The sequence below is a fragment of the Esox lucius genome, chromosome 23, assembly GCF_011004845.1.
Source record: "Esox lucius isolate fEsoLuc1 chromosome 23, fEsoLuc1.pri, whole genome shotgun sequence".
Lineage (NCBI taxonomy): Eukaryota > Metazoa > Chordata > Actinopteri > Esociformes > Esocidae > Esox > Esox lucius.
The window spans coordinates 9,847,741-9,871,108 of record NC_047591.1 but is presented as its reverse complement, the minus strand read 5'-3'; the positions used below and the strand labels follow the sequence as shown (position 1 = coordinate 9,871,108).

The 23,368-nt window shown below is 40.6% G+C and overlaps 1 protein-coding gene across 1 annotated transcript; it reads right to left on the bottom strand.

The window, feature by feature from the left end:
- Positions 1–452: 452 nt before the first annotated feature.
- plxnc1 (plexin C1) lies at positions 453–22,877 on the bottom strand. Its single transcript, XM_010866452.5, has 30 exons — positions 21,963–22,877; positions 21,683–21,823; positions 21,202–21,336; positions 21,001–21,101; positions 20,411–20,682; positions 20,193–20,295; positions 17,906–17,990; positions 17,758–17,796; positions 15,749–15,882; positions 15,372–15,548; positions 13,385–13,481; positions 13,058–13,240; positions 11,476–11,646; positions 11,282–11,387; positions 11,037–11,132; positions 10,694–10,797; positions 10,124–10,165; positions 9,886–10,010; positions 7,990–8,188; positions 7,606–7,752; positions 6,043–6,211; positions 5,809–5,909; positions 4,901–4,973; positions 4,168–4,202; positions 3,996–4,088; positions 3,387–3,550; positions 3,097–3,244; positions 2,154–2,294; positions 1,982–2,056; positions 453–1,467 (listed from the first exon to the last, which is right to left on the bottom strand). Exons 1-30 carry the CDS (start codon positions 22,851–22,853, stop codon positions 1,351–1,353), a joined length of 4,464 nt encoding a protein of 1,487 aa, XP_010864754.3. The 5' UTR covers positions 22,854–22,877; the 3' UTR covers positions 453–1,350.
- Positions 22,878–23,368: the final 491 nt, after the last annotated feature.

Below are 23,368 nucleotides of genomic sequence, written 5' to 3'. Positions count from 1 at the left end.
AGGATGTAGATGATGAAGAGTAGGGGACCAAGTACTGAGCCCTGGGTGACACCTTGAGTGACTGTGGCTGAGTCTGAGTTTAGACCTTTGAGTGAGATGAAATGGGTCAAATCAGAATCAAATCACAACTAAACACTGGCTGCATTCCATCTAACTTCAAACTGGCCATAGTCATTCCCCTTCTGGAGAAAACCACACTAGATCCGCATAAAAACTATCCACTCCTATCCCTCAGTGTTGCCACTGCTTCCCTTCCCCGTCTACAACATTTCAGAAGAAGCACTGAGGGATAAAAGGTAAACTCTCCCTTTTCTATCTTGTCTGGTTTGTAGCATTTACAGGCGTTAACATTTTTTGTATCTGAAGATGACCAATCAACATAACAATAATGTATATGCATGTTTAGATGCGTTATGAATGAGGACAATAGGATTGGCTTGACGCAGGCTCCATATAATGCATAAATAGACCTTTTAATCTTTGTGTACTGCAGCACATACAATTTACATTTCATTCATCAGACGCACATAAAGTAGATTAGATTGGAAAAGTGCACAGTTAATTACCATGAGAGGCATAGTTCTAAATGCTTCTTGGATGGGATATGATTGTTCTTTTCTTAGATAGCTTAAAATTTATGCACAAATCATTAATGTGAACGTGACCAGGGTGACCAGTGTTACTGTGATGTGGAGGACGGCTGTTAGTGAGGTTAAGAACATTAAGACAAAAGGGTTGGGATATCCTCAAACGTACACATTTATCCTGAACATTCAAAACTGAGGGTATCTTCACTGGTAGAGTTTAAAATAGATGAATAACAAGGCCTTCAGAAAGTACTCAACCCCTGGATTCTGGGTTTTGTTTCATTACAACCTGAATTGCAATACAGATACTATTACTAATGGTATCTGTACTATTACTAATACATAATAGTAATAGTCTAATTTCCTTTTAGAAAAAATTTAAAGTAAACGACTCATATAATAATTAACTTTGTGTAGAATACCAGATCTTTTCGGTTTGATAGGACGAAAAAAATAAGATGGATTTAGAACTCTAACTTTGGAGTTGGAATAAAGCCACCTCTCTCCTTTAATCCCAGCTTCATAACAATTGGATACTTCCTGCTTTTGGGTAAATTCCTGAGTGGATTTTGGAACCTGCTCATTCCAGACGTAAATTTCAGCATCTTAGTATTCTGAAAAAGCCTCCCTGGAAATACTTATATATAGTCCTGCAACATATTCCAGCAGTCTGTAAAGCGCACAGCTGGGTGGAGAGTGGTCCTTAGAACAGTTTTCTGGCCTTCAGCATGGGGAGGTTAAGGGTTAGTTAAGGGGAGTGAGCTTAGTTCCAAGAACAGCTTTTCAGGCCGTCAAACAGACTTTTCACACGATGCAGTTGATCCATCAGGTCCATGGGAGCACCATTGCTATCCAGTTGCATTTTTAATCTGCATTTAATCTGCCAGGGCAAACACAATAAACGATTTTGTTTACAAATATGCTCAAATAAATCCAGCTTCTGTGCATAAACATGAAACATGAGGCAGTAACAATGTGCCACAAAAGGGAATTACAATGAACACTTCGTACGAAACCAATACTTCTAGTCATGAAGTACATAAACATAATACTTGTAAGTATGGCCTACGTAAGTATGGCCAAATGCAGTAGAATGTAAAACCGTCTGCACATGGATCTGAGATTATCTAATTTAGATATAAAACAGGAACTGAAACCATCGCCATAATTAGCTACAGCAGTTCTTTTTTATTTCCCCCAATATGGCTGGGTGTCATGCCACAATTACAGAGATGCAATATTTATTATAGTGGCTTGATCAACAGCCTTCTGCAGATTTTGAAACCTGGCATAACGGTGTTTGGGATGAGTTAAAGTTCTGTAAGAAAATGTGAGTGCCAATAAAGATGAGTGGGTGGTCAAAAGGCTATGGAAAGAAAGACAGAGAGCTTTACCTCGTCAAAGTATTGCTGCAGGTATTTATAGAGTTCTCGGAGAGCAGCTGATTCATTGAATTCATTTTCATGTTTCTAATAAAAGAAAAAGAACCACATCATGTCTAGCACAGTGACAAAATAGGTTTAAATAAAAAAGGTGTGTGTGTGTGGTGATGGTGGAGAGATTTACCTTTGACTCCTCTCGAAGGTACTCCTGGAACTCAGAGCTGCTGATTGGTGACTGGTTCCTGACCTGTTTGTAGTAGTTCCTCACTTCCTGTTTGTACTGGGGTATATCTTTGGCATAGAGTAGCTTATTGGTTGGATCATGCTGGAAAACAGAAAGGTCCAATCATATCACATCCAGATGATAGGCGAGCATACATCTGAGCCTCCAGCTTAGAAAAGAAAACCACTGTTGGCGTGTTGGCGGTGTCAGAGCTGGAACCACAATCCACAAGCAGTTCCTGGCATTGTACCTGTTGCAGCCGTTCATACTGGCTAGAGGTTGTAGTTAAAACGAGGTTTGAACCTAAAACGTCTATTGAATTTAACGACTAGGCCACAGTGTTCTGCGCCTTCTTTATCAGTCTCTTTGTACAGTAGAACAGTATATACTGTGGTCCTGTAGAAGATGAGGTTTGAACCACTAACCTCAAGATGTCAAGCGTTAACCATTAAGCCACTGAATGTTCACATCCTTTATATTGCTCCTAGAATACTGTGTTAATAATGACAGTGTTTCACAATAGTTAGTCGCCCAGAATCTATTGGATGCTTTCAAGAATATTGATTTTCTATTTGAAAAGTAAAATGGAAGAGCAGCACAAATTGACTCTCACAAATTGACATCTCCTTAAGCACATATACAAACAGTAGACAGACACATGCAAATCCATTTCCTGGTTGCTGAAGTTAAGAGTTAAGATATTCAAAAATATAAACTTTACAGTGATGGTTAACCAAAAGGGGAAGTAAAACACTCATGCAAAACACTGAATCCTGCTATTCACCTAGCTTCCAAAAAGAGAATGCATTCTATAAGTTGACTGCTCCTTTAAAGTTGAAACCTACACAAAAGCCAAATAGATAAGGTTTGTTAGCCAATATATGCTGTAATGTCCTGGCCCCACCTTGCCTAACTGCTTCTCTGCCAAAGAGAAGGAATCCATGAAAGCCTGGGCGATAACGGACAGACAGCCGTCCAGCGGTGGAGTCTTCTCCATGTCAAACACAAACTGGGGGTTCTTCAGGATGTTCACCCAGAACCGCAGGGGCAGACTGGGAGAGGAGGACAGTGGACGAGTCAAACTTTCTATCCCAACCCAACACAATGAGTACACCAATGAGAAGTGAATTCAATGTTATTATTAGTTTTCAGTTGGAAAGCGCTTTGCTACAGTGTACTTTAAGGAATATGCACCTATTGGTTTTCCAGATGTGTAGTACATCCGGGTCATTGATCCTCTTATTCTCTGCCTGGGCATCCAGGAAGTCAAAGAAGTACTTGACAGCAGGCGGGGCTTTAAGGTCGGAGGTTCCCCAGATGGCTCTGAACAGGTTCTCTACAAACGAGTGAACAGCCACCTAAAAGGAAAAAAGCTTTGGTCAAACACTGACACTCTCAAGCAGCTACGGTACTTATCTGTTTATTTCAAAAAAATGTAAAGCATTGTTCTGCCAGGAAATAAGGCAAGAACTGTCATTTGCCATCTCAGCAACCCCCCAACGGATTTAGAACAGCTGAAGACTGAGACGTGTCCTCTGACACACATCTTGCCAAGCTCTGCTGCCTCTTATCACACGTCCCACTCAATCAGAAAGTATTCACCAGCAGAAAAATGCTTGGAGGAGAGCGCATTCTCTTGCAAACAACCTGACTGGGCTCATTATCAAGTCCTTGATGAGCTACATCAAGTATGTTAGGGCAGAGAGATCTAAAACATGCAGGGGAGGGGGGGCATCCAGGAGCAGGTTTGAGAAACACTGGCTTAACAGGTCAGGATACAAGTTTACAGTAAGTTCCAATTGCCTTGGTGGAGAGAAGCTTGGTCAGGTAGACTTCCTTCAATTTCAGCTTCTTCCTCTCAGGGTTCTTCTGGTTCTGTTCAATGTCAGGATCAATCTAGGATCAAAGTGCATTGGTAACTCATCAGATCACACTAAAACCGGCATTTATTTGAAGGGCTCATGTTGCCACTTACCAGGTGGAAGTACTTTGTGGAGTAGTTCTGATCATCTGTAACATACACATAAAAAGGGGACATGGATATAGCAGACAACTCTTTCCTAGTTGCTGTTACTATTTTTCCATCTCACATGTGTTTCACTTACAGTCTCGCTTCTGCTATTTTACATTAGAATGAAGGCAAATGAGGAACAAAAAATATATTACAGTACCAAAATATTTTGACAGTTAAACAAATACTAAATGTAACTTTGTGCCCATTTGATTGACTCGACTGTGATTCTAATATTTGACTATTCAAAAGGATAATGAAACTCTCCAGACATAGTTGTATTCTGTTTCTTTGCACTAATATGCACTACGGCTAATATTGTTAGCATCGGTATGTTCAAACGTTTATTTCAATTCTTTTGAACATACCACAGACTCATAAATCAAACATTAGGATTTTGACGTAAATCAGGTTGACCGGAAATAAAATTGTTGTTCATTGAAGTTGTATTCAAAGTTGCAATTTATTTGCCCCTCACTTAAGGAGTCTAAAACCTCAATAAAAAACATATTTTAACCAGGGAGGTAAAGTTAAAATTTTATGGTTTTGACCATGGTGATTTCAATACTGTTTGAACAGCTGAAGCCTTTTATTTCCCTGCTTAACACAGAGTCGTGTGTAGTGTACTGGGGCCACAACTTTAGGAGCTATCAAGATGTGGGGCACTATATCACTCCATATCCGGCACCACCCTTACCTTTCAGGCTGCCCTGAGGACTCAGAGGGGGGTGGGTCTTAGAGAGCACTTTGATGGACGCTCCATCTGGAACCTGTTAAGACACCCAGACTGAGTTACAAGAACCTGCGTGATGTTGGCCCCACACCCAATGCAAAACTTCGGCAAAAATAGGCTTAATTGTTTGCGCTCCGTTTGTGCTGTTAAAATTGTTGTTTGTGTTGCTATCATTTTTTAGAAATTAAAGAATGTTTTATAGGTCATTTGGAGGTCACACATGCTCCAAATTCACTCAAAATGTTTGTTTGTCTGAGCTTCGTATGTGCTGGTTTGTTCCGTTAAAACTTTTAGTTGTGCTGCTACAGTTTTTGGCACAGAACCTACATTTCTATTGGATAGCGCTTTGGCTTTACTCTCTTTCCACTATAGCTCTGTCATTACATATTCAACTGTATTAGTAAGACAGTCGCAAAAATGAAACCATACAATTTAATCTAAAACATGACAGCAGCAAACCAAAATATTAACGGCACAAACAGAGCACAAACGGTTGAGCCTATTTTGGGGGACTAATAAATAAAACACTGCAGCAGGACAAATAAAACTGTTGACGGCACTAACACTGTGACTAAAAGCCTACTATCTTACATCTCTAGCTCAACCTCGTATCTAGCTTGTTTCGATGTAAACTTTTGTAAACTGTGTGTAAAAATACTTAGAAATGTGATTGTGATTCTGAAAGCGGTACAGCGGTTCTAATCTAATGATCGTCCGGTTTTGGTCATGGGCAGCTGCACTCTACCAGCCTGGTTGCCTTGTAAGGAGGTAATGGCTCTTATCAGTGGCCAGAAGAACTGGGCAGAGGACTGAGCGTTGCAGATTAATACATAATATTTCATGTATCAGGAGACTTGGTAGTATTGCCTGACCTTGTAGTGCTTGAGTGTGTTGAGCATGGTCACATCCCCTATAACCTTTGAACTGGCGTCCACCTCTTCTAGGGGGACAAACCTTCCATTGTTCTCATACTCTGCAGAGTTAGAGAGAGAGAGATTAACATTAGAAAGCCATTGCTTTAAAAAAAATACTATATAATCAATTAAGACTCTTCATTTAAAGTTAATGCTTTTAGGAATATCCATCTTGTTTGCACCACAACTGACCAATGTGTATATCTCTAAGAGGTGTGTTGTAGGGGAAGCCAAACTTGGACTTGAAGGCCAGGAGGATCTTCTCTTTGACCTGCTCCACTGTGTCACAGTCCAGAGCACTGACCTCCAGGGGCTCACTGACCTCACCGTCTGTTCCCACGGCAAACAGCACCTTCAGCCTCTGAGATGTACCATAGACACATGACAAATGGGTTAGGGCAAATAACCAAAGGTTGCAGGTTTGAATCCCCGGCCTGAACATTTAAAAAGCTGTCCTTCTGCCCTTGAGCAATGTACTGAAAAATGCTTGCTCTATATTAAGTTGCTCTGGATAAGAGCCACTACTAAATGGAAAAAAAAGTATCTTATAACAGAAATCACATTTTAGGGACCAATGCTGTCATTTTTAAAATTGATATGTACATAATGCTTAAATATTGTCTCAGACCTGATTTCCTAAGACCCAAAGAATTTCTGAAAATGAATAAATGAATCACGCCTTGCTGACTACAAATATTGATATAGTGGACCAGTAGATTCTGGTGCTCCAGGACCTCATCCCGTAACCAAGGACAGGAAAAGATGGAGAAAGTGAGGCATTTTGGAGGAGCGTTCCAACAAGACTCCAACAGGTGAGTAAGATGAGGTTGTGACAACACATCTACCACACTTAACCCCAAAACGGATCCACTAAACGGGTGGGGTGATTAGTCTTGTGACAGCTTAACATCAAAGGAGACATTTCATACAACCAGGAAAAGTAGTTTCTACTCAGTGAAATGCATATTTATATCACATGAGGAAATGTATAATTTTTACAGCACATGTGATTATTGATTGATGATTAAATTAAAATTGTAGTACAGTTACTACAAAACTACCATTAACAAATCCTTATCACAATGAAAGGAACTAACACCTAATGTAAAAATGCAGCAATGTTGCTGGGAGATAAACATTTTATGACAGCCTCTCAGGCAACAAGCTGTATGGTTCTGACTAATGCACCAAGATCTTCAAAACCTTTTAAAAAATCTTGAAAGAGTTTAAGCAAGCCCCAGGAAATTCATATTCAATATTTAAATCTACCATTCGGCTCAAGCTGTGCTCACAAACTTTAATCTTCCGGTTTAATGTTGAATTTCAGATACTGAAACCAAGAACCATGTGCATGAGGAGGCAATACCCACCCATAGTTTCCTAAAAACACAAGAGGTTTTCCTGTCAACATCATGTGCAGCGCTGTACCCAATTATAATCAGTATAAGAAATCTGATAACAAAACAAGGGCCTCAGATTACATCAACCCAATATTATCAGGCTGAACATATAACATATATATTTATACATTTCTAATCATAATCAGGCTGGGCAAAACCAACTGATAAATATAAAGATGTGTTTTGGATGTGAAGATAAGATCTTTTGTTGCCCCAGCATAACAAAACGTTGTCGAACAGGCTGACTGACTAGTTGCCCCAACCGCAACCTGTTAAATCAAAAGTTGACGTTTCCTTTTTTCTGCCGTCTACCCATTCTTGCCAGGCGCTTGCCTCGAGGTGTAGGTGTTTGTACCATTGGGCTGAAGTCCTGGGCTTGCCATAATAACCAGTCTTCGTTGAGTGTGTAGAGAGCCTTCTCTGTGACTGAGTCCACTGGTCCTTTAGACATCTGGTGGGTCAGAGCACACACCAACAGGAAAAGGTGCTGGCCCACACTTTCCTATGGAGACACACCAATCCCACCATCAAACCATAAAGAAACACTAAACATGTGTATTTATACATACAAGAAGAAAACAACTGCATCAACCAGCGTTTACTTATCAGAAGCCCTGTGTTTAGGAAACCACGCAGTACACTAACGGCAACCAGGCTAATCCTGTACACACAGTACACAAGAATGAATCTTTGCTAGAAGAAGCAAGAAAATAAGTCCTGCAGACTGCTTTAGACTGACCCTTAGGAAGCCGTAGAGACAGATGGACATCCAGTTGGTGAGCATCTTCTCTACGATGGACTGGGTGCGTCGCAGCATGAGTTTGGCCTGGGAGTTACTGGGCTGCTCCATCAGAGCCCTGAGAAGGTCCTCCATCACCTGAGTCAGGTAGGGCAGGTCACCATGGAGGGCCACAGTCAGCAGAGAGGCCACTGCACACCTGAGGGCCGGACATCAATGGAATGTTCTCCACACCGTGCGTAATGACAAAACACTACAGTACAACCAGCGTAGGAGTTTCAAGGTGGCCATGGCCGTGAGGCCCTGAAAATCATGGTACACTATGGCCACCATGGCAAAAGCTCGCAGTCAGCAGTTTGTTCGTAATTTTGTTTGTAGTTCGCAATTGAGAACAACAAGAACGAATGGAACGGAACGGAATACATGCAGGTAAGCAAGCCAGCTAGTCATTGATAGATAGCTGACTAGTGCTATCCATAAGCAAATTACATGCCTCAAATGTATGTATTCAATAGCTTTTAAACTGTGAGGCTTAGAAAGCCCAAACCACTTTCAGATTGTTCAGAGAGCATCCCCACATGTTGCACAGCCTTTGGAAACATTTAAAAATATTTGAAAATGTTAAAATTATATTCTTAAAAAAAGAAATTCACATTTTCAAACTAATTTCACAAACTATAAATGTCTATGTGATTGGTTTTCATGTTGTTTAACTTTAACTGTTAATATGTTCACCAAAACATCAGTTTAATGGTTAAAAATTTAACAGAAGTTAGCGATAAATGTAAACGTAAATCTTTGCTATAAAAAAATATTTTTATTCTCTAAAAACATCTCACGAAGAGTGAAAAATAAGCCTTTTTGGGTATTTTGAAGAGCTTGCATCCATTTTTTTTTTTACTGTACATGCTAGAAGCTTGCGTTTTGTTCTATTGGATTCCTGACTGCCTGACTAAGTCAAACAACAGACGAGGAACCGTAAAGTATCATTGAAGTTACTGCATTTTTGGATCTAGATATAGCATTCAGCACAGCAAGCACTGAATTTGGTCTTGTTCCCCAATCTGGACTGAAGCAAAAATTGGCTTAGACTAAGTGAAGCCAGCCAAGAAGAGCAAATGTGTCATACTAAGTGCCTGACTGACTACCCAGCCATTGTTATATTGTGTAGTTGTTAGAGACGCAGACTGCCATGTGGGTGACCGGTGTTTGATCCTCACCTCTGTCAGAACAAAGTACTTATTAGGATTCGTTCAGGATAAACAAAAACTACACTGTACACTAACGTAGGGAAGTAGTTTCGAAAACCGTCGAGTTTCAACTAATTGGTTTAACAATGCAAAACACTCTGCACATGTGTGAAGTAGTGGTTAAAGAAACAGCCTGTCACATAGGAGACCCTGGTTCAAATCCAGTGAGAACAAGATTCATTTCTTCTAGTCACGAGCTGGCCAAACAAGGCTTGGTTGGATCCTTTTCTTGTTTAAGGATATTCATTTAGTTTTTGTGTTAGCGGACTTCGGTTAACGGGCGTTAAATGTAACAGAAGTTAATTAGTCTGATTATGATTTTCACAGTTAAATGAACATTTTAACTTTGTTAATTAAAGATTAATGGATAACAGTTTGGTGCCCAGCTATGTGATTGGTTTTCATGTAGTTTAGTGGTGTCACTATGTGATTTTATTTTTCATGTATTTTAGTGGTGTCTCTCTATGTGATTTTGTCCCTTGCCAGGCTGTTATTGTAAATATGAATTTGGTCGTAACTGACTTGCCTTGTAAAATTGAAATAACTATACATCTAAATCCTTTTAATTTAGTTGCATCTTAAACAACCTCAGAGACTCCGTAAACTGCGGGTTGTCTTGTCCTTGGGGCTGTCAATCTTGACTTACTTCTCCTTGATGTTGAAGTTCTTCTGCTCTTCCAGAGTGTGGACGAAAGTGGTGAGGAACACCTGATCCCGGATCAGCCTGGACAGGGCCTGACAGCTCATATCCAGCTGCACCTTGACTGTGTCCTGCCCACAGAGCGGGATGTTGGCTACTCATGGAAATGTAATATGTCCTCAAAATCCCTTATGGTATTGTCCACATAAACATGGTTCTCCTGTGCAGTGCAAATAAAACTCACCTGGCCAATGTCTTTGATACAGGAGGTCATCATAGGTCCACCCTAGTAGAAAAAATCTGTCAATGAATGAACATCCACACAATCTACAGTGGGGCCAAAAAGTATTTAGTCAGCCACCAATTGTGCAAGTTCTCCCACTTAAAAAGATGAGAGAGGCCTGTAATTTTCATCATAGGTACACTTCAACTATGAGAGACAAAATGACAAAATTCCTCTGTAAAATAAGTATTTGGTCACCTACAAACAAGCAAGATTTCTGGCTCTCACAGACCTGTAACAACTTCTTTAAGAGGCTCCTCTGTCCTCCACTCGTTACCTGTATTAATGGCACCTGTTAGAACTTGTTATCAGTAAAAGAGACACCTCTTTTTTTGTCATTTTGTCTCTCATAGTTGAAGTGTACCTATGATGAAAATGACAGGCCTCTCTCATCTTTTTAAGTAGGAGAACTTGCACAATTGGTGGCTGACTAAATACTTTTTTGCCCCATTGTATGTGTCCCCACAATACATCACATACAATCAGACATTTAAAGCAGAGCATCTGAAATACTGCATTGACCCTACATACGTCAGGGAAGAAGATTCTGGAAGCGAAGTGCTTGTAGTCCAAGAACGGGATGGCTCCAACGTTCTCAATTAAGTCACACCTTTCCGTCTGCATATCCACAAATCCTATAGAGTAGGAGCGAATGTAAGAGGTAACAACGTAGGCTGTATGTGTTTTATTCTATTTACAGTATGCGTGTGGGTGGTACTATAGTCAAGGATCTTGCGGCTGTCAATTAGATGTTATGACAATTGGGTGCGAAGGTGAGTGTGTCTGTCTGTTTGTGTGTGTTTGTGGGCTTGTCAATGTGATTATGTGCATCCAAGTGAAGAACTAAAATCACGGTGTGACTATGACGACCAACCTTGCCGGATGTCATTTCTGATGTCACACTCCAGCTCTTCCAGCTGCCTGTTCATCTGTGCCGCCATTTTCCTCTGTTTACTGTAAAAATACCAAACTACCCAGACAGCACAAATAGAAGGGCTTCATTCACACACACCTATTCAATCAAACCAGGTCAGAACTAATATGAAAACCCAGACATGATAACAGTTGGACAATCTGTTGTGAGAGGCTAGATAAAAATGAAGTTGAACGAATACTTACCAACACCTGAGATGATGATGATGATGATGGTGATGACAACAAGGGTGACTTGCAGGTAGGGTGTAGTTGGTGGCTTAAGGTTTTTTGTGAAATTTCCTATTCTTATCTGAGAAATAAACATCATAATGAGGAATAAACTATAGTCAGTTTTCTAAAGTATTTAATACCGTTATCTTTCTGAATAAGACATTTACCTCCAGTGACAAGATGTTGACGTTAGGAGTGTTCTTGATCTCACAGATGACAGAGTCAGTCCCGTTGCTCGTCTCAATGATCTCCATGACACATTCTACATACTGGTTTTCTCCCAGAACACCCAGCACTGAGATCTCTGACGGGGTTATGTTGAACTTGTCAGCTTTTTTCTGAAATAAAAAAAGAAAGCAACAGTAAACATGTTGTCCGGTGTCAGCCAATTGGCTGTGCAACATCCAGGTTGTGGGGAAGGATGGTTGGGTAGAGTTCCTTTGACACTGTGTGCTGTAGCAATTCCTTGTGGTGGAATTTATCAACCGCAAGAGCGCTGTCCTCCTAGGGTGTTAATTGCAGCTTCGGCCAATGATTACAATTTTGTAAACGCCAAACCCAGAGAGTTTGGCGTTTAGTAAGTTAAATTTAGTTAGTTAAATTAAGATTTTTAAAATGTTTCTTTACATCATACCCTGTAAACTGCTAAAAGACTGAAATTTACTTTGACTGTTTTTACCTCACTACAACTTTTATCTTTGGCATGGCGTAGCATTCAAAGGTCAGGTGATTTAATCTGTTTAGACTACACTAGCCAAGTTTCTCAGCTCAGGTCAAGTCACAAGTCCCTGATTTTGGATTTGTTTCTTGCCAATTTCCACATAATTTACAAGCCAGTAACGATTATCTCACTTAGCTAGTTTCACTCTAAATCTAATGAATCACTCTATGGGCATATTTAATTAAACAAATCCTATACAAGGATAGTCCTTTGGACTTTGATATGCTTATTCTGATCATGAAGGCATTCAGAAAACAAATATGTAGTGATAACATACACAGCCCTTATTTACTGGCAGGATGGTTGTCTCTTACAATTTACATGCTGTAATTGCAAAGAGCAAGGAACCCCTTCTTTGCCCCTTCCAAACTCATTAAGTATTTGATCAAAGAAGAGACTGGGGAATCCACACAATTGGAATTAAGATAGGGACATTTGTCTCCTTTGATGAGGAAAAATAAAAATTCCTGGAAAAAAGTATTCAGATATCTACAGACTATTGGATGTAAGAAAAGAGGTTCCTGTTTTTATAAATATTTTAGGTCTTTTATGTTTGACAGGTGCATGAAAATGGGGCCATCCTCAGACAAACATATATTTTGTATGTGATGCATTTTAACCTGTCAACCTGGCCTTCCCTTAGCCTTTCCAGATAGATTAAAGGAAAGGTTGGGCACATTAATGCCCATGACACACTGGAACGCATTCATGTTCTATTTTCAGCAGACATTACTTCATCCAAGTTAAAATCTTGCACACCGTACAATACTTAAAGGCTAATAGATGATTGGCGAAGGACTGGATTCTAGTTGTCGGTTAAAGTCTTGTGTAAACAAAAGAAAGGGCAACCGGTGTTGGAGACATAACCTTAGGCCAACGGACTAATTAACTTACGTACGTACGTACAAACGGATGGAGACCGATCTGTAGCCTCACCACAATTTCTTGCCCCGGCACAACAAAACAGTATGTGTGTGTGTTAATATGAGAGAGAAAATGGGTTTGTGGGTCAGTACATATGTGCACACCTCAATAGTGACCCTCAGGTCGTTCCCCGTCCTGGTTGTGGTGAAGCTGGTGAATTGTGGGTCGTGGTGGTAGGTGAGCTGTGAGGCGCAGGCCAATGTCTGGTTGGCCACTCTCAGAGACACGCTGGTGGTGACTGGCAAGTCCTCTTCCACGCCATAAGGAGGTGTGTGGTACCATAGTTCCTGAAATGTAATGCATCAGATTCTGAGGTGGTCATGACTTGTTTGGTTGTGAATGTGTAATGAGGTGCTTATATGGGGTTAATTCAGAGAGGAGGAAGACGCTTTATCAAGAAATCAATCAATTTGATGTGTCAAGAAGCCCACCCCAGAGCTATAGTGTGTGGTGATGATCTGACCGGCATGAACAACCCCTTCCACAAATTCCAGGTGGGACCCCAGGATACTGATTCTCCTGTTCCCACTGCAGGACACAAAGGAAAAATGTTTGTCACACATGGAGTGCTGCAGGGAAGTGTAGTCTTGTCCTCTCCACATTATTCAAATAGCATAGTCAAATAGGTTATACCAAATAGACATATATGATAAAGTTGTAATACTTCAAAATTAGCTTGGCACACATGAAGAATAACTTAATTTAGGGAAATTAACCAAAAGCAGAAAGAAAAGCCAGTGCTTGCTTAACAGTTAAGAAAAGTGGGAACTATTGTAGCACTAATGTGTGAAGCAATTTCAGGGAAGTGGCCCCATGTCTTTCCTCATTAAATGACACAACAGCCAGGGTTAGGGTTAAGAACAGAAGGGTTCAAATGAAGAGACCACTGCAAACTGAATGTCTCTGTACCTCATTCAAAACTTTTTTGGAAAGGATTTCTTCCAGAGCTGTATTAACACCGTACAACCGTTTAACTCTTGATAGCATTGCGTCATCTAGGCTGCACAGCTCATGGCTCTTGACATTTAGCTTTTTGCAACCCATGGAAATAACTTTCACGACTACTACAATAAATTGTAAAAAGAAGAAAAAAAGCAAATGACATTTAATCACTAAAGGACATATTTAAACCCTGCATTATACTTGTGTGTTTGTGGGCTTGAACAGGGTCTATACACATTGATGAGCCAAAACATTACGACCACCTGCCTAACGTGCCATTGGTCCTCTGTGTGCCGCCAAAGCAGCGCCAACCCACCCGAGGCGTGGACCCTACAAGACCCATGAAGGTGTCCTGCGGTATCTGGGACCAAGACATTAGCAGCCGATCCTTCAAGTCCGCTAAGTTGCGAGGTGGGGATCCGACTTTGGATTGAGATCTGGGGAATTTGGAGGCCAGGGCAACACCTTGAGCTCTTCACCATGTTCCTCAAACCATTCCTAAACAATGCGTGCAGTGTGGCAGGGCGCATTATCCTGCTGAAAGAGGCCACTGCCATCAGGGAATACCATTGCCATGAAGGGGTGTATGTGGTCTGCATTGATGTTTAGGTAGGTGGCACCAGATGAAACCCGGACCCAGGGATTTCCTAGCAAAACATTGGCCAGAGCCTCACACTGCCTCCACTGGCTTGTCGTCGTCCCACAGTACATCCTGGTGCCATCGCTTCCCCAGCTAAACGGCACACACGTACACGGCCATCCACGTGATGTCCAATAAAACGGTACTCATCGGAACCAAAGGACCTTCTTCCACTTGCTCAGGTCTGTACTCCAGCCCATTTCTCCTGCATCCACCATTTTGACTATGAAAACTGATTGTTCGCTTACCATCTAATCTACCCAGACCTTGAGATGTGTCCTTGTTATGAGTTGGTCAACATTATTCGCTTCCCTTGTCAGTGGTCATAATGTTTTGGCTCATCAATGTATATAGGTATAATATTCCATTTATTTAGCAGCCACTATTATTTAGAGGGACTCACAATGACGGCATTCATCTAAAATATATTTTTAAATATGTATTGTGACTGATGGCACTGTTGCAGAAATTATAGTACTAGTAGAGTGTGCTACACCTATCTAAATATTTGACTTTTGTGGTTTAAAATGTGGTGGTGGAGTTTAAAAGTATAGGTGGGCCTTCACGCTATAGCAGACAAAAAGAGGAAGGGTGAACCACAACAGCGACAAAAATCCTGAAAAAAGGTTTACCAAGAAAAACTTCCAAACTCTTCAACGCTACATCGTGTTGCTGGTGGTGTTTTGACCGTTTTATATTTCTTGGTAATTGCAGGTCACAACCACTGTTGGAGCTGGTGCTGTTCCCTTTCTTGGTCAGGGGGAGAACTGACTGCCTTTGGTTCTGACCGGTTCATGTGTTTGTGTATATAATCTGTGCGTGTGTCTCTGTGTTACCTGGTCCATGCGTTAGCTGGTGATAAACCGGTACAGGTTGGTGAGGACCGGTAAGTTACAGTGGCTTTGCCCACACAGCGACCGTCTGGAAGCACGACACACACACTGACAGAACCTTTGTCTCCGCTGGGGATGTGGAATGTCAGATTGGAACCGGTGTGGTTCCACACAGGAGATCTGATCAGGTCAAACACAGATGACTAAGGTTAGACAAACACTAAACACAGTGAGTCCTTGGGCTTTCATGACCAAAGTGAGCTCCAGCAAAACATTTACTGTAAATCACTGTTTAAAAGAATTGACAGAAATAACCTCCCAAAACATTAATCTGTATAAGTAAACAATTAAGATTCCTCTGATTGTCCATTTTGACTTACTCGTTGGGAAGGCAGCTGATGTGACTCTGCATGTGTACCCTGACCACATGATCCAGGTTCTTCCCAGTCATCAGGGCGTGGTTCCTCCCATGGAAGGACAGAACACTGGGCTCTATGGAGACGATCTCTGGCTCCTGACAACACAAAATACACAGACAATTTTTCAGAGACAGCATTTAACAAAGCAGATATGTCTGTGAACCTAGACTTATGGGGTTCAGGACTATTGGGTTAGGCATTATTTGACATATTTTGTAAAAACCATGAATACCATTATTACATGTTTTACATTTATTTATTGAACCAGTGAGAATAAAAGCTATAAATTATGTAATTATGATGGAAAATCTACCACTACTCTGCCCTCGGTACAATCATATGATCCACAGACCTCACTGTCAAAGGTAGCACGAATCAGAAACAGAAAAGGCTTTATTGACAAAAATATTTTTGCTATATTTGTAATTTTCCATGCCATTTCCATACCATATTATCTATAGTATTCTGAATAAAATGTAAAGGCCTCCTACATTTAGAATGATCTAAATGTAGAATACCTACCCAAAGATGCCCTGATCTACAAATAATAGCATTGCATGGCTAAATATATTATCCTGCTATCGGTAGACATCACAGGAGATTAGTGAGAGAAGGATGGCTGATAATAATGTAGTGAATGGAATCAAACACATGAAAACCATGTAGGGTATGTGTTTGATACCATTCCATTCAGTTCAAACCATTGACACACCTTCCCCAATTAAAGTGCCATCAGCCACCTTTGGTAGACGGACATTTCAGTGGCTTTATTGTGTCCTCAGTCATAAAGGTCAAGAGCAAGCAAATACTTTAAAAAATCATGATATTTTCATCCTCCTGTGGCTTCCTTTCAAATTTTAGATTTCTAAACAATGTTCATATTTTTTGAAATAATAGTAGATCAAATAAAAAGTGCAATATGTACTACAGACTTTATTCACCAAACTTCAAGGTTTACATTCAAACCGACTCTCCGTTACTTTTCCACTTGGGTGCTGGTGTTTTACATTTACTTTTGGCTTTGTACACAGTCCCCCATTTTAAGGTGCCAAACCGACAGTACATGGGCAGATATGACCGTGTTTCTTAGTAAAGTCAATGGAAGGAGGTTTAGCTTCTCTATTAGGCCACAGAAGATGGTCCATTGTATGTTGTCCAATAGAATGTCTCCATTTTAGAACCTGCTTTAAAATGCACCCAACTATTGACCCATCATTACATGATGATAACAGTTATGCATTAAATATAAAGTGATCAATCAGGAACACAGAGAGGGATACAAAGACATATGTTTAGAGAGACAAACAACGCCAAGGGGTTTAATAAGACTAGAACTGAAACAGGAAGTTGATGAAACCCTGATTAACACCTAACAGATGTAAAAAAAACACTTCTCTCACTATTCACAGCATAAACACAGATATTCTTCACATTTCAGTCAGGCCTGTATGAGCGTGACAATTAAGTAAGCACATTAAAAAAGAAAGAAAACAAAAAATGCGACACTATTCTAGAGTTACTCCTTTCCAGAAGTTGACATTATTTAGTCGTTAAAGGAGCACACCAGTCTCATGGCGTAAATATATTGCATCCCTGTCTCGGAAATATCGACAACAATCAAAATAAGGTTTAGGGGTGTAGCAGTTGTTTTTAGAGGGGGCGGTTCTTGTTGTCTTTTAAACCAATGATTTCTTTGCAAGTTGGGACTTTTCAGATGGACGTTCATGTGACTGGAATACAGTTTTAAAATAAGTTTGTTAATATGTAAGTACATTGTGTGATTGACACAGAAAATGTGTTAGCTTGGCTACTTTGCATGACTGTGCCTGAAATTCTCTTCAACACCACAGTGTAAACCACCCATCTAGTTCCTTGTTCTGACTTCAAACTTCCCCAAATTGAGTAATAAAGCCCACTAAGAGACGAAGGTGACGAAGAGGAAAAAGCAGGCGACAGTATGGAGGACTTACAGAGTAGTTCATTCCTGACTGGCTGTGTCTGCAGATGTCCTGCGGAAGGAAGAGGATGGAAGAAACAGAGAATAAGATGCCGTAACACATAAAGAAGATGTCTGTTGCCTTGTGTGTGTGTGTGTGTGTGGCCCAGCACCGGTCTTACCTGTATTGGGCCTGAGTTGGCAGACCCAGTCCAGGAACAAGCATTATTATTCCAGCTACATCCAGCTGTCATACACCGAGAACACCTGAGAGACACAGATATCCAAAATGAAGACCGTTCAAAGCAGCGACACGCCACAGAGTGCCTGGAAACAGCGCATAGCCATGGTATTTTGACAATATACCCCCCCAAAAAAGATGCCTTATTATATAATGGATATCAACACAATTAGAGCAGTAAAAAATGATGTGATGTCTTTACAAGAAGGACATAAACGTCAGAGTGGAGAAAAAAAAGGCAAATACACAGAATAAAATATTCCAAAACGGACATCCTAGAAGCAACAAAGCACTATTAATACTGTAAAAAAGCCTGTCGGAGAAATATACCTTTTGGCCTAAATGAAAAGCCTTATGGACAACCACGAAACAAGACATTACTGAGTTGCTCCTTCATTAAGTCTGCATCAAAAACCTAAAACTAGTTTGACCTGAACTGTGCCAAATACCACTGTTTGTACTCCTAGTATCAGGCCAGTCTCAAAAGGCTCAGTCTCTAATAACTGAACATTCAAAAGGTCATTCATGTCACCAACTTTGACAAAGAGAGCTCTTCTAGAGCAAAGTGTTAAAAACACTTGCTTTTGACAATAATCACTGGTCTGGCAGTGAAAAACACTTATTGTTACACAATTTATTTTGTTACACATTTTGGTTACACAGTGAAGAACACTTTTTTGGTACACATTCAAATCAGAATCATGCATTATGAAGATCCACTAATATGCAACAATCTTTTTACAAGGGATTATCAAAACTGAATAAAGATCTCAGGACCAATATTTTAACCACAAGCCCATTTGCTATGAGTAGCCAGCTTTATGTGTATATAAAGCCAACTATTTGATTTGCTTGCTAACATGGTGGAACAGTTGACATGTTGTGAACAGACCCATCTGTCAGATTTGAACTGAATGCTATTCTGTCCACATTGAGATGTAATAAAGGCTATAGTTAAAAAGACAAATTATCCTCTATTACAGGAATCTAACTGTTTCATGTGTTTTGGTGCCCATATGACCTTTTTCAGTTGGACCAAACCTCAAATGCAAATATCAAGTTGGAATTGGTTGTCAGACTAAGGGAGGAAGAATAGATGTTTCATCTTATTTGGTGTGAGTGGAAGGAGGTGTCTATGTGTCTGTGTGTGTGTGTCTATGTGTGTGTGTGTGTGTGTAATTGGGAGGGTGCCTTTTAGTGGCAAACACATTGAAGTCAGCAATCTACCATTGTGGATCCCAGTCCTGGTTCCTATCGTCTAACATAAGGAAATACATCAGGGAAAAATGACTTGAAAAATGACTTGTTCAGGTCTTTGCAGATATCTTTTCCATAAATAATACTCATTAGCCTTACTCATCAAAGATAGGCTCCATGACAAATCAATCAGTCAAGGCTAAACCATCAATCAGGCAACACAGAACTTTCTCCCCTCTACATTTCTAAGTAATGAACGTAGTTAAGTTAAGACTGACAGGTTAAAAACACACCTGCATTGCACACAGCATAGAGGACTAGGGAGGTGAGACCAAAAGGAAAAATGGAAACAAGTTTAGACAACCTAAAAATTGCTCATAAAAACTTCAAATTAAATGAAGTTTCATTTGAAATGAAGGTCCGTCCACATCATCACCTCATGCGTCTTGCTCCCAGAATGCAGTCATACTGATATGACTCCAACATCCTTCGAAGGGCATAAGCTTATCAACACACAATACAGGCACTTCCTGTCAGCTTGAGCCATCAAACACCTGCAATGAATTCAGATAGGTGAGTCCGTCTTGACCTTCCCAGCTTCTTCAGGTTCATGTCACCTCACTCTTCTGCTCACCACACTATCTTCCAATTGTAGCTTGCATCCATTACAAGTCCATGGTGCTCTCCTTGGTTCCTCAAGGGTGGATCCAATATCTCCTTGATAGTAGAGTCCCTTCCCATTTTCCAAAAACGACTGAAACCCTAACCTTTTTAAAGTAAATCTCAAACAATGTCCCCAAAACCAGCAGGTGATTTGCCCCTATCATTCAGAATTGAATTTCTAGTGAAACAAAATACATATTTTTGTATCATACAAAAAGTGACTGAAAAGATTCTCACAGCATCCTAGCAGTAGACTTGTCACATTTGAATCATGGTCATTATTGAATTAAGTCTAGCCACTACATACACTGTACACCTACATAAAGGGACTGAGGCACAGTGTATCAGATGAGTGATTTCTGACTTACAGGTCAAAGGTAGGTGGTCCGGTGATGTCTGAGCAGTTAGTTAGCATTAGTTTCTCAGAAAGGGCCGCTTTCCCCACCCGTATCTTGACACTGACATCCAGACCTAAGTAGAAACAACATCATTGCACAACATTCAGTTTTACTGTAGGGTAAAATCACCTTAATGTAGTATTCATTGCAGAATCTACAGCAGTGTAAGAAGGTGAAAGGTCACTGACCCTTAGCAGGAAGTTTGCCACTGGAGAAGAGGCAGTAGCACTGTGGAAACTCAGGGCCAGGGCTGGCCGTGTCACACAGATCACCGGAAAAGTTACAGGCGAACAAGGGACTTTCTGTCCCAATGACATTCAGGTGGACCTTGGCAGTAAGTGTGATCTTCTCACCACTGCTGCCTTTCTCCACCTGGTGGGATACTATTCTCTGCTGGTTGTAGTCATCAGGGATGGAGATCCAATTAGAAGGCGGAAGGCAGTCATACAAAAATGAACATCTGAAAGACAAAGTCACTATTTTCAAAGGGTGAAAAATTCAAACAAAATTGGGGTGGAATACAGGAAGTTGCATGTACTCTCAAGTGGCAAGTTGCTTCAACGCTCTGGGTTGGAGAGGAAATGCTCTTTGAGCTACACATCGTTCCACTTAAAAATATCAAGACAGATAGGATATGGTGAGAGCAAATAATAACCTGAGGTAAAAAGAGACCTGTCTTAAATTCATCACATTACAACTCAAGCACATTTAACTTCGTAAAAAGTAGAAATAATATGTTGATATTGAAGAGTTTGTTGTTGTCATTTTTGTTACTGACCTAGACTCAGACATACACCAGCCACAGTAGGGGTCCTGAGCCAACCAGCACTCCTTTAAACTTTTGTGTCCACTGCACTGAGCCACAGGAACTCGCATCATCTAGGAAACACACACACACAAACTGCCTTTATTGTATTGCACCGTAGTAATCTATTATAGTGGTTGTACAGTATGGTTGTCCATGTATAAGAGAACCCACCTCGTTCCTCAGTGCCATGTACACATGTTGGGAGTCCACTGGGTCAAGATGCATTTTGGGAAACAGATGAAGGTCATCAGCTGACTTGTAGAGCACTCTGGGACAGGCAACTTTGTTGTTTTTATCCACAGCAAGCTGACATGGACAGAGTGAAACAGACTGCAGTTGTAAATGTCAGTTTACATGACACATATTTCTGTCAACAAGAGACTGCTTATGATGAGGATGCATAAAACACTAAGAATCATTGTTGTGTATTGGGGATTCATTGCTGTGATATCAGCATTAGAAATATGGAAAGGATTTGCTGGTAGGCAACACTACAGGAAAGAGATCAATCTGCAGAGTTAATATGCTTAATTTACACCTCAAATTCATGCTTTTCTGTACAAATACTGTAATTTTGTTAAAGAAGTATTAGTGTGTTTTAGGGGGTAAATATGTCTGTATACATTTGTGAGTATTTTAGGGATCCTCATACCTTGATGAGTTGTCCGTCCTGTGTCCCGATGAAGAAAATGATCCAGGAGTTGTGTCTCGCTGCCAACACGGATGTCATGGAGCTGTACTTAAACACCACCATCAGTGGTTTCAGTTTAATAAGTTTGGTTGTCGGTTTGTTCTTTAATGGAAACAGCAGATATTAGTGTTCATTATATACAAAGAAAATCTCAACCATTATATACAAAGACAATTAAAGATAGTGGTCAATTATTTTGTTTTAGTGTTGACATGAATTACATACACTCTATCTCACTAACCGGTAGACAGTCTCCAAAGCAAAGGTCTGGGTCTGTGGTTTGTTCAGCAGAAGGACTGATGTCAAAGACGGCCAGCACATTGTTGACGGGATCGAGAGTGTGATTTCCCGTGAACACACCAGCCCACAGCACCTTCCCTTGGGGCACAGAGGGGCTTGGAATCACGGAGGACGACAGGAGCCGACGGCGCTCCATGTCTTCACAGCACCCAAGTTGTGCACCTCTGAAGGACTTTAAAGTTGCTGCTTTACCAGTTGTGCCTCTGAACCAAGTAAGTCGAACGTTGTGCTCCTCGGGTACATTCGAGAACAGGTAGATGTATGAAGAAATCTGAAAACCGTCCACAAAATGAAAGGACTCCTTTTTTCTGGTGTCAACGTACGGAGTTGAACCATCATCTGAAATTGAAAACGTTCCCCCGTTTTGTCCTTCTTGTGTATTCCGTAGGACAAGGAAATACTTATCATCGGGACATGAGTTAACGGCCTTCGACTTTCCTGCCATAATGAAGGATTCCGTGCCTACATCAACGATGAAGCCAATCGAACTGCTACGATTTGAAGATCCAACAAAAATATCCTCAAAGTGTACAGATTTAGAAATGTTGTTGAGATCGAGTATTTCACAGTAGCCGCATGTCTTGGATCCACAAGTGATCAGGGTCTTGTTTTTAATGAATGGCAGTAAAATGTTTACCCTAAAATTATGCTCTTCCCTCGTCGTAACATTGGTAAAATTATGGTTCAGTTGGTACAATCGGTAATCCGTGACAACATAAACAAAGGTGTCACCAACGGCAAAGTCTCGTACTTCTCCATCAAAGGTCTGAGTGTCCAGTCCCCAAACAAAGTTCACGCCGGCGAGGAAAAAACTGAAGAAAACAGCCCACATCTCGTACGTAAAACAGTCAACCAAACACCGGGAAAGAGCGCATAGTTACTTGCCTATGTTCAGCGCCTCCAATATTACTATCATGTCGTCAGGCGATTTGCGCAGAGGGTGATGGTGCAACTACCGTTAATTTGAGTTCTCTTGCGGTTTATATTCTGAGGCTCAGACTTCCGTGTTAAATTGTCTAGAAATTCAGTTAATTTCAACACTTTTCAATCAATCTCAGTATAACGTTGTTTGAATGTTCCAGAAAGTATAGAATCGCGCCAGTGCCTTCATCATCATATGCTTTATTACGAGTTAAATAGCCTACTTATTTTAAATGAAATCATTTACTTAGAGTGCATTCACACATTTGTTTTGATTTACTACCCTCAAGTGAAAACACCGACGTAAATGTTGTTGGATATTCGATATTGGATATTCAACGGATATTGAAAACCCGACATCAGGTTCTGTTTTCTGAGACTCAGCCACTCTATAACCCCGGGTATCGAACGACGGTGGTCTGCTTA